This window comes from Triticum urartu, chromosome 2 (assembly GCF_003073215.2).
Source record: "Triticum urartu cultivar G1812 chromosome 2, Tu2.1, whole genome shotgun sequence".
NCBI classification, from domain to species: Eukaryota; Viridiplantae; Streptophyta; class Magnoliopsida; order Poales; family Poaceae; genus Triticum; species Triticum urartu.
Window position 1 is genome coordinate 177,160,693 of NC_053023.1, and position 11,125 is coordinate 177,171,817.

Genomic DNA, 11,125 nt, shown 5'->3' on the forward strand with positions numbered 1-11,125 from the left:
AAGTACTTCTCTGTTATCTTCCTCCCGGGGGCTCCGTCAGCGCCAACTTTGACGTTTCTTTAGAGGAGCATTGTCGAAATCAGGAAGACCCCGCCGAACAGGGTCTGGAAGAGGGACATCCTCCATGTAAAACCACTCTGAAGGCCAGTCTTCGGACGTCTTCTTTGGAGTACCGGACGGGTATCCGGTCTCGGCGATGCGCCATATTTCGGCTCCGCCCACTTGATAAAGTGACCCCTTCTGTGTGCGGGGCACAAGGCAGAATAGCCTTTTCCATAGCTCGAAATGAGCCTCGTAGCCCAAAAACAACTCGCAAATGGCAACATAGCCAGAGGGGTGAAATTATGCAACTAGAGGCCGTAAAACTCTAGGAGTCCGCGGAGGAACGGATGAATTGGAAATCCGAGTCGCCTTAGTAAGTAAGGGACAAGGCATACCCGCTCCCCCTTGGAGGGATTGAGGAACCTCTCCGCTTGCTCCCCGCCATTATAAGTGGCGAGCCCGGCTCGAACGGGGACCATATACGCCGGAGGGAGAAATCCCTGGGTCTGCAACTCTACTAATTGGCCGTGTGGGACGGAACAGTAACACCCTCGATGCGGCTATATCTCCCACATGTCGAAGCACGACTTAGAGGCATAACCGCATTGAAAGCAATGTCGCAAGTGAGGTAATCTTCACACAACCCATGTAATACATAAGGGAAAGAGATACATAGTTGGCTTACAATCGCCACTTCACACAATTACATGAATAAAGCATTACATTAACCAGTTACAAAGAAGGTCCGACTAAGGAACCCAAAATAAAATAAGACCACCCCAAATGCTACACAGATCCCTGATCGACCCCAACTGGGCTCCACTACTGATCAACTAGAACGAAACAACACAAAGGACAAGATCTTCATCGAGCTCCTCTTTGAGCTTGGTTGCGTCATCTGCATGGTTCAACGGCACCTCCAAGCTGGTTTTGAAAGTATCTGTGAGTCACGGGGACTCAGCAATCTCACACCCTCGCGATCAAGACTATTTAAGCTTATGGGTAAAGGTAAAGGTATGAGGTGGAGCTGCAGCAAGCGACTAGCATATATGGTGGCTAAACATACGCAAATGAGAGCGAGAAGAGAAGGCAAGGCATGGTCGATAAAACTATGATCAAGAAGTGATCCTAGAACAACCTACGTCAAGCATAACTCCAACACCGTGTTCACTTCTCGGACTCCGCCGGAAAGAGACCATCACGGTTACACACGCGGGTGATGCATTTTAATTAAGATCAACTTCAGGTTTTCTACAACCGGACATCAACAAATTCCCATCTGCCCATAACCGCAGGCACGGCTTTCGAAAGTTCAAATCCCTGCAGGGGTGTCCCAACTTAGCCCATCACAAGCTCTCACGGTCAACGAAGGATATTCCTTCTCCCAAGACAATCCGATCAGACTCGGCATCCAGGTTACAAGACATCCTCGACAATGGTAAAACAAGTCCAGCAACACCGCCCGAATGTGCCAACAAATCCCGATAGGAGCTGCACATATCTCGTTCTCAGGGCACACTCAGATGAGACTAGCTATGAGTAAAACCAACCCTCAAGTTTCCCCGAGGTGGCCCCGCAGGCAGCTCAGTTTGGACAAACACTCAGAGGAGCACTAGCCCAGGGGGGGGGGTTAAAATAAAGATGACCCTTGAGTCTGCAGAACCCAAGGGAAAGAAAAGGCTAGGTGGCGAATGGTAAAACCAATGTTGGGCATTGGTGGAGGAGTTTTATTCAAGGCGAACTGTCAAGGGGTTCCCATTATAACCCAACCGCGTAAGGAACGCAAAATCCGGGAACATAACACCGATATGACGGAAACTAGGGCGGCAAGAGTGGAACAAAACACCAGGCATAAGGCCGAGCCTTCCACCCTTTACCAAGTATATAGATGCATTAATTAAGTAAGGGATATTGTGATATCCCAACAAAATATCCATGTTCCAAACATGGAACAAGCTCCAATCTTCACCTGCAACTAACAACGCTATAAGAGGGGCTGAGCAAAGCGGTACCATAGCCAAACAACGGTTGCTAGGATAAGGTGGGTTAGAGGCTTGGTTTAACAATATGGGACGCATGATAAGCAAGTGGTAGGTATCGCAGCATAGGCATAGCAAAAGAGCGAGCAACTAGCAAGCAAAGATAGAAGTGATTTCGAGGGTATGGTCATCTTGCCTGAGATCCCGCAAGGAAGAACAACGAGTCCATGAAGAAGACAAACGGACGTTGTCGAACAGATCCTCACAAACGCGACGTTATCGGAACCAACCCGAAGAAGCACACCTGAAAGAAGCAAACAACATAGTAAACAACCATGACATGAACATGGCATGATGCACAATCAAGTATGATGCATGTCCGGTTTAATGAGGCATGGCATGGTAAAGTGCACAAGCAACCCTACAAATTAAGTGGAGCTCAATATGCAATGAGTTGCATATTGGCGAAACACCACGACAAGTTATTTAGTTTGATCTCGTTTATGTACCCAACAATATTAAATGTTGTTAAACATGGCAAGAGGGGAAGCATGATGAAACTATCTAATCTAGGCAAGTTTAAATGAGGCCGGAACAACAAAACAACAAGTCCAGAAACTCCTCATCTGCATATATTAGGTTTGGTACTGTTCTGGCCTAAACATAATTTTAGAGTTGTTAAACATGCTAGATGAGTGCATCATGTTAAACTAGGCATTTTTCTACCCCATTTACATATAAAGTTTATTAAATTGGAGCTACGGTTGAATAGTTATGAATTAAAGTATTTTAGCATGGCATAGGAGCAAATTATATGTAAACAACATTTTAAACATTTTAAACATGGATGAAAATGACATATTATGAAACTAGAGGAAAAACTAAGCATATTTCATATATAATTCATTTTAATCCGATGCACGAATTGAGAGTTATGATATGCATGTTGTGCAAGGGGTTTTCTGTAAATTTGTGTTCTCTGGAAAATTAGCTAAAACGTTCTACGGAAAAAATCACATCTCGGGCCAAAACTGCAAGCTGGCCCAACAACAGAAATAAAACAAAAGAGGGGCGTTGTGGGTGGCCTCACCCATGGGCTTCGGCCCGGTTGGCAACGCAGAGGAGGGCCGACAGGGAGCTGGGCCTGGAATCGGGACGAGGCCAGGAGGGCGCTGGAAGCGGCCCACGCGGCAGGACGCAGTTCGACGCGTGCGTTGGCTCGGTCGTCGAACCAGAGGGTCAACGAGGGGCAAGCATTGCTCTTCCTCGCGCTCGAATCAGAAGAAGTAGAGGCCGGCAGCGAGGCTTCGGACGACGGCGACAAACTTGGCGCACGGCGAAGCTGACGGAGGCCGGCCGGACCTGGCCGTTCCGAGGTCAGGCGGCGGAGCTTGTCAAGGCGACGACCTGCAGGTGCGGCGGCACCAGATCCGGTTGCGGACGGAACTATGACAGCGGCCATGCCGTTCCCTTCTGATTCGATGAAGAGGAGGCACAACGGCGCGAGAGAGGCCGGCGGCGCCATGGCTGTAGAACGAGGTGTCGGCTGCAGGTTCGACGGGAGCACAGGGGCGGCTTCGAGCGATGTAGGGCGCTGCGGCGGATGGAGCTCGTTCCTGAGCAGAGGACAACGGTGGCCTTGGAGCGGTCCCGGCGATGCGGACGAGGGTCTGCTGCGGGAAACGACGGAGCGTGGTGCGGGGCAGACGGAGCGCGGGCGGCGGCGGCCTGGTACTGCTTGCTGGAGCAGCGTGGACGAGGAGGAAGACTTCAGGTGGCTCAAGACATGCCGAGCACGGGGAGAGACTTGGCGTCCTTGACGGCGGGGTGCTCTGCTCAAAACAGAGAGAGATCGAGAAGTGAGAGAGAGAAATGGAGGAAGAAAGGGAGAGCAAGGGAGGAGGGCGAGGGAGTCTGGCCTGGCGACTCGGGCAGGGAAGCGCGCGGGAGCTTCAGGCGTCCAGATCGGGCATCGAGGACGGCGTACGGGGACGAGGGGTTGGTCAGGCGGGGTTGTGGTGATTGGCTCGTTGGGGAAAACGAGAGTGGGAGGAATTTTGGATCGGGAGGGGATGCTGCTGGTTCGGTGTGGAATCCGATGAAGAGAGTGGCGGCGGTGGGATGGATCCCTAGAAATTTGGGATTTGGTCTAGGGTTAGACTAGCTATATATAGTAGGTGGGTTGACTTAGGGGTATATCGTCCCTCCGATCGCAATCAAACGATCGCGAATAAAATAGCTAGGAAGTCCAAATAAGAAAACGGTGACGTTTTGTAGACGTTTGGGGATGATCCGGATCCAACGGTGACGATTGCTCGGGTCGGGTCCGGGACAATTTCGGACGCGCACGTGAGGGGTTCGATGCACTGTGTAGAGAGGGTTTCGGACCGTGCGGTCGCATCGGACAACTCCGGAAGCGAAGAGGGGAAGGAGGATGGACTATGTGGGCTGTGGCGAGACTTCGAGGGGGAGAAGAGAGAGGGCCCGGCATCTATTACCGGAGACCGAAAACGTCCGACGAAAAGACCGGCTATACTGCCGCTATAGTTTAACGGTTGGGCTATCAAACAAACTCCGAATGCGATGAAACTTGATAGGCGGTCTATCTACACTATAATAAGACCACACATCAATTCTCATCCCATTCCGAGAACATTTTACGGCCACTTATAAAATACTATTTCAGACATGCCACGGGCGCGTGCGAGTGTGGTTGGGCTCAGAAAGGACAACGGACGGAACTGGGGGAACCCGGACAGATGCAAGTTTCGAAAACATGATGATGCAATGCACATTTTGACATGGCCAGATGCGACACGCAAGCGAATGACATGGCAACGACAGCTAATAATTGGAAGACACCTGGTGCATCGGTCTCGGGGCGTCACAAAACTCCACCACTACGAGAGGATCTCGTCCCGAGATCTAGAATGGCACCGGAGGGAAAACGAAAGAGAAAGAGAAGAGGTAAAACTAAGTTGCTTCTTTGACAAACAAGTGAAACCAAAGAACCTTGAAAAGGTTGAGCAAAATGAAAGAAAGAAAACAACGGAGAAGAACAAAGTTGAAAGCACTCCGTTAAGAAAGAGGAATAAGAAAGAACAAATTCGGGTAGCACTTCGGTTGAAAAGAGATGATGACTTGATAAAATGAGAGAGCTTGAGCAAAAGGGGCATAATACTCCGATTAAATGGATAAACCAAGAAAAGAACACGATCCTGACAAAACAAGAAGATGTGTTGAAGAGAGCAACATCACAATGCCTCCGGAAGGAAGAAATAGAAGATAGATAATTGAAATAAAAGAATGGGGAAGAAACTGCCAAGTTGTGCCACAATTGAGCTTGAAAAGGCATCCTTAGGAGAATGGTCGAATGGAGTTGTTGGAACACCAACAACGGAAGGACAAGCTTGAGGTGGGCTTATAGAAGGCATCTCAACATTATGAGGTGACAACTTGCCACTCACGGAAAAGATTTGATTGGATTTATAAGACAAGGGGACGAGAAACTATTTCACCGGGAGGATAAATGAAGAACTTGGGTCATTTATAAGCACCATAAATAGCAACAATCCTTAGGGAAAGCTTTAGGTGAAATATAACCCAAGATAACTCCAACGAAGGGATTGATGGATTTAAAATACCTCATTCTTAACAACATGTGAATCATGAAGCATGAACTCAAATTATCAAGAATGACGCAATACGACCTCCAATTATGCGGAAGAAAGGAATTGCACTCCGGATTGCAAAATGAAGAATGCTTGATCTCCTTAAAAGAATCTCGATGAAAACTTCGAGAAGGAAATAAATCCTTGATGAACCATCATGTAGAACCTTCATGAAGAACTCCGGCAAACAAAGGAATAAAAAGAAAGAGAAGTTGAAAACTGAAGGTGAAACCTTGCAATGATTAGATGGATCTTCGTGATGAGATAAAGCGGAAAAACTGGAACTCTGGAAAAAAAGAAGAACAAAAGAGATCAAGAATTTGATGAACCTCTGGAATAAGAAATTAATCACTTGGATGGAACAAGAATAAGAATTACGTTGCGTATCCTTCACCAATTTTAATTGATGACAAGCAACGGATAGCATACAACTTATTCCGTTAGAAAGGATTAAGAGAGATATAAATTAAACTCGAGAAAAGGCTTCAACGAACCACCGTTAGGATTTGAAAGAACGAATTAATTGATATGATAACCAAGGAAGAGAACTCTTGAACGAACCACCGTAAGAATTGAAAAAGAACGAATAAAAGATAACGAATCACCGGGAAGAATTTGCAAATGAACGAAGATGCTTGAGAGAATCTAGATACATGAGAACGAAGGGATCACGAACTGATTAGAGATCACTTGAACGAAGCACCGGTAAGATTTGGAGAACCATAGCTGAAAGTCGAGAATGAATAAATCTCATATGATGGGCTCCGGATAATCAAACCGAACAGAATCTTGAATTGCTCCGGATAGGTGAAAAGAATTCTCACAATCAAAAACAATTATGAGAGGATGGCACCAAGCTAGAATCACGAATCTTGAAGAGAACGGACCAAGATTGATAGGAAAAATCTTCTTCGGTCTTGAAATGTTGAGCGTGACGACGAGAAAACACCACCAAGAATTTTTGAGATACTCCGGCATGAAAATTAGAAAGGTTCTGCCAATGATGGAAAGAATTTGAAAGATCTTGGAGAAAGACATTTGACTGATGATAAATCATTCTTACATCAATCTTTGAAATGAATTTGAAAAGCTCCGGGAAAATAAGAAGAGTCAGGTAAGATCCTGGGAAAAGACCAGTGGGTTAGGGCCCACTCAAGAGAAACACCGTTGAACAATTTAAAATAGAGGTTGCACCGGTTGAATTAAATGACTTGAATGAGATAACATCCTTGAAAGAGTTTGAACGAATGTCGAGTGGAAACACGAATCTTCGAGATATCTTGAACACTCCGGAACAATAAATAGCGAGAAGTGGAATGATAAAGAGGTGCACCGGTAAGAAAAGGTATTTGAAACGAGGAAAAAGGATATCATCCACAAAGCTTGACTTGATTCCACTGGAGAAGAAAAAAGAATGAATAATGGTGAACTAGAAACTCCGTTAAAATCTTCATGAGCATCACCGAGTAAGAACATTGATTGAAAAGAAAGAAGAGGCTTCACATGAATAAGATGGATAGTTCATTAAGAAATCTTAGTCCTTGAAGAAAAAGGGTGGGTGGGCGGGAAAAACAAAGGCAACTTGGAGACGGATGAAACAAACACCATTGAGAAAACCGAGAGGTGATCTAGCGATGTTAAAATGATCGGATCCACTTGAAGAGAAACACGCCGGTGAAAAGAAATTGAAATGACAAACTCGATGATCGAGAAGGATTAGTATTCACATAGGAATATGAGAACACCACTTAGACAAGGGATGGAATCAACATTTGACTTCGAAGCAACTCGAATACCACAATTCAAAACAAAACAAAGGATTGGCTTGCAGAATAAGCCGGAACAAACATATGATAGAGATTTCGTCCGAAGTTTTCGTGGTGGGGCCTACACGGGCTCGATCGTACATCACCATCATGTACAAGGCAGTGCACATGACATACGAAGCGTCCCCGAGTCGGCATAGCCAAGGACTCTTTAAGACACAACGAGACCACTATAAATCCAACCGTGAATTGGCGGACCACTAGACATCGAACCCCCATTTCATATCATACATCTGTCGGAAAGATATCCTAAGAGCTACTTGAATTCCCACTTATAAACTCCCGAAATTTTTCGGCTATGCAATCAGGTGTTGGGGATACAGGGGAAGCATAATATCTCACCCAAATCTAGCAAATCCTACATCCAGCTGTATCCATCCTTCAACACATAACCAAGAAAACTTCGGAAATCGTCTACCTCAACCTTTGAAAAAGCATCTGTTATACGAGTTATGGCAATACTCCCGAACTCCCGCCCAGTACTGGGTGGCGTCGAGGTTATCTCACCAACAACTGCATAAAAGAGATTTTCGATGTCGGCGAAACTAATCTCAGGTATTCCAGAACTGCAATGATAAAATTGTGACGACAACACCTCGGAGCTCAACTCCCCGGGACACTGCCACAACCCCTAAATGACAGGAGGCACCAAGAACAATGTTCTCATCACAAAACCATCGGAACGATTCCAAGATACCTGCATGATCCTAAAAAAAATTTAGTGAAATTTGAGAAGAGAAGAGTCAAAACTCCACGTCAGGATGCCTCACCAGAGCAACGAAGGGACTGAGGAGTAAAAAGAATTCCTAACTCTTCGATATATATAATCCTAAATGACTCAAAACATTTTTCTAGACTCAACAACGCCAACGATTCGATCAAGCAGGGGGCTCCTAAGGTCGGGGAAGGCTCTGATTACCAACTTGTAACGCCCTCGATGCGGCTATATCTCCCACGTGTCGAAGCACGACTTAGAGGCATAACCGCACTGAAAGCAATGTCGCAAGTGAGGTAATCTTCACACAACCCATGTAATACATAAGGGAAAGAGATACATAGTTGGCTTACAATCGCCACTTCACACAATTACATGAATAAAACATTACATCAACCAGTTACAAACAAGGTCCGACTACGGAACCCAAAATAAAAGAAGACTACCCCAAATGCTACACAGATCCCTGATCGACCCCAACTGGGCTCCAGTACTGATCAACTAGAACGAAACAACACAAAGGACAACATCTTCATCGAGCTCCTCCTTGAGCTTGGTTGCGTCATCTACACAGTTCAACGGCACCTGCAAGCTGGTTTTGAAAGTATCTGTGAGTCACGGGGACTCAGCAATCTCACACCCTCGCGATCAAGACTATTTAAGCTTATGGGTAAAGGTAAAGGTATGAGGTGGAGTTGCAGCAAGCGACTAGCATATATGGTGGCTAAACATACGCAAATGAGAGCGAGAAGAGAAGGCAAGGCATGGTCGATAAAACTATGATCAAGAAGTGATCCTAGAACAACCTACGTCAAGCATAACTCCAACACCGTGTTCACTTCTCGGACTCCGCTAGAAAGAGACCATCACGGTTACACACGCGGGTGATGCATTTTAATTAAGATCAACTTCAGGTTTTCTACAACCGGACATTAACAAATTCCCATCTGCCCATAACCGCGGGCACGGCTTTCGAAAGTTCAAATCCCTGCAGGGGTGTCCCAACTTAGCCCATCACAAGCTCTCACGGTCAACGAAGGATATTCCTTTCTCCCAAGACAATCTGATCAGACTAGGCATCCAGGTTACAAGACATCCTCGACAATGGTAAAACAAGTCCAGCAACACCGCCCGAATGTGCCGACAAATCCCGATAGGAGCTGCACACATCTCGTTCTCAGGGCACACTCAGATGAGACTAGCTACGAGTAAAACTAACCCTCAAGTTTCCCCGAGGTGGCCCCGCAGGCAGCTCAGTTTGGACCAACACTCAGAGGAGCACTGGCCCAGGGGGGGTTAAAATAAATATGACCCTTGAGTTTGCAGAACCCAAGGGAAAGAAAAGGCTAGGTGGCGAATGGTAAAACCAATGTTGGGCATTGCTGGAGGAGTTTTATTCAAGGCGAACTGTCAAGGGGTTGCCATTATAACCCAACCGCGTAAGGAACGCAAAATCCGGGAACATAACACCGATATGACGGAAACTAGGGCAGCAAGAGTGGAACAAAACACCAGGCATAAGGCCGAGCCTTCCACCCTTTACCAAGTATATAGATGCATTAATTAAATAAGAGATATTGTGATATCCCAACAAAATATCCATGTTCCAAACATGGAACAAGCTCCAATCTTCACCTGCAACTAACAACGCTATAAGAGGGGCTGAGCAAAGCGGTAACATAGCCAAACAACGGTTTGCTAGGACAAGGTGGGTTAGAGGCTTGGTTCAACAATATGGGAGGCATGATAAGCAAGTGGTAGGTATCGCAGCATAGGCATAGCAAAAGAGCGAGCAACTAGCAAGCAAAGATAGAAGTGATTTCGAGGGTATGGTCATCTTGCCTGAGATCCCGCAAGGAAGAAGAACGAGTCCATGAAGAAGACAAACGGACCAGATCGAACAGATCCTCACAAACGCGACGTTATCGGAACCAACCCGAAGAAGCACACCGGAAACACCACGACAAGTTGCATATTGAGTGGAACCAACCCGACGTTATCGGAACCAACCCGATGAGTGCATCATATTGAGCTCAATATGCAACGAGTTGCATATTGACGAAACACCACGACAAGTTATTTAGTTCGATCTTGTTTATGTACCCAAAATATTAAATGTTGTTAAACATGGCCAGAGGGGAAGCATGATGAAACTATCTAATCTAGGCAAGTTTAAATGAGGCCGGAACAACAAAACAACAAGTCCGGAAACTCCTCATATGCATATATTAGGTTTGGTACTGTTCTTCCCTAAACATAATTTTAGAGTTGTTAAACATGCTAGATGAGTGCATCATGTTAAACTAAGCATTTTTCTACACCATTTACATATAAAGTTTATTAAATTTGGAGCTACGGTTGAATAGTTATGAATTAAAGTATTTTAGCATGGCATAGGAGCAAATTATATGTAAACAACATTTTAAACATTTTAAACATGGATGAAAATGACATATTATGAAACTAGAGGAAAAACTAAGCATATTTCATATATAATTCATTTTAATCCGATGCACGATTTGTGAGTTATTATATGCATGTTGTGCAAGGGGTTTTCTGTAAATTTGCGTTCTCTGGAAAATTAGCTAAAACGTTCTACGGAAAAAAATCACATCTCGGGCCGAAACTGCAGACTGGCCCAACAAGAGAAATAAAACAAAAGAGGGGCGTTGTGGGTGGCCTCACCCATGGGCTTCGGCCCGGTTGGCAACACAGAGGAGGGCCGACGGGGAGCTGGTCCTGGAATCGGGACGAGGCCAGGTGGGCGCTGGAAGCGGCCCACGCGACGAGACGTAGTTCGACGCGTGCGTTGGCTCGGTCGTCGAACCAGAGGGTCAACGAGGGGCAAGCATTGCTCTTCCTCGCGCTCGAATCAGAAGAAGTAGAGGCCGG

The 11,125-nt window shown here is 46.0% G+C and overlaps 1 protein-coding gene across 1 annotated transcript; it reads right to left on the reverse strand.

Moving 5' to 3' along the window:
* Positions 1 to 2,262: 2,262 nt before the first annotated feature.
* LOC125536618 lies at positions 2,263 to 4,146 on the reverse strand. The gene is made up of 2 exons (XM_048699857.1): positions 3,112 to 4,146; positions 2,263 to 2,325 (listed from the first exon to the last, which is right to left on the reverse strand). Exons 1-2 carry the CDS (start codon positions 3,544 to 3,546, stop codon positions 2,284 to 2,286), a joined length of 477 nt encoding a protein of 158 aa, XP_048555814.1. The 5' UTR covers positions 3,547 to 4,146; the 3' UTR covers positions 2,263 to 2,283.
* Between the last annotated feature and the right edge of the window lie 6,979 nt (positions 4,147 to 11,125).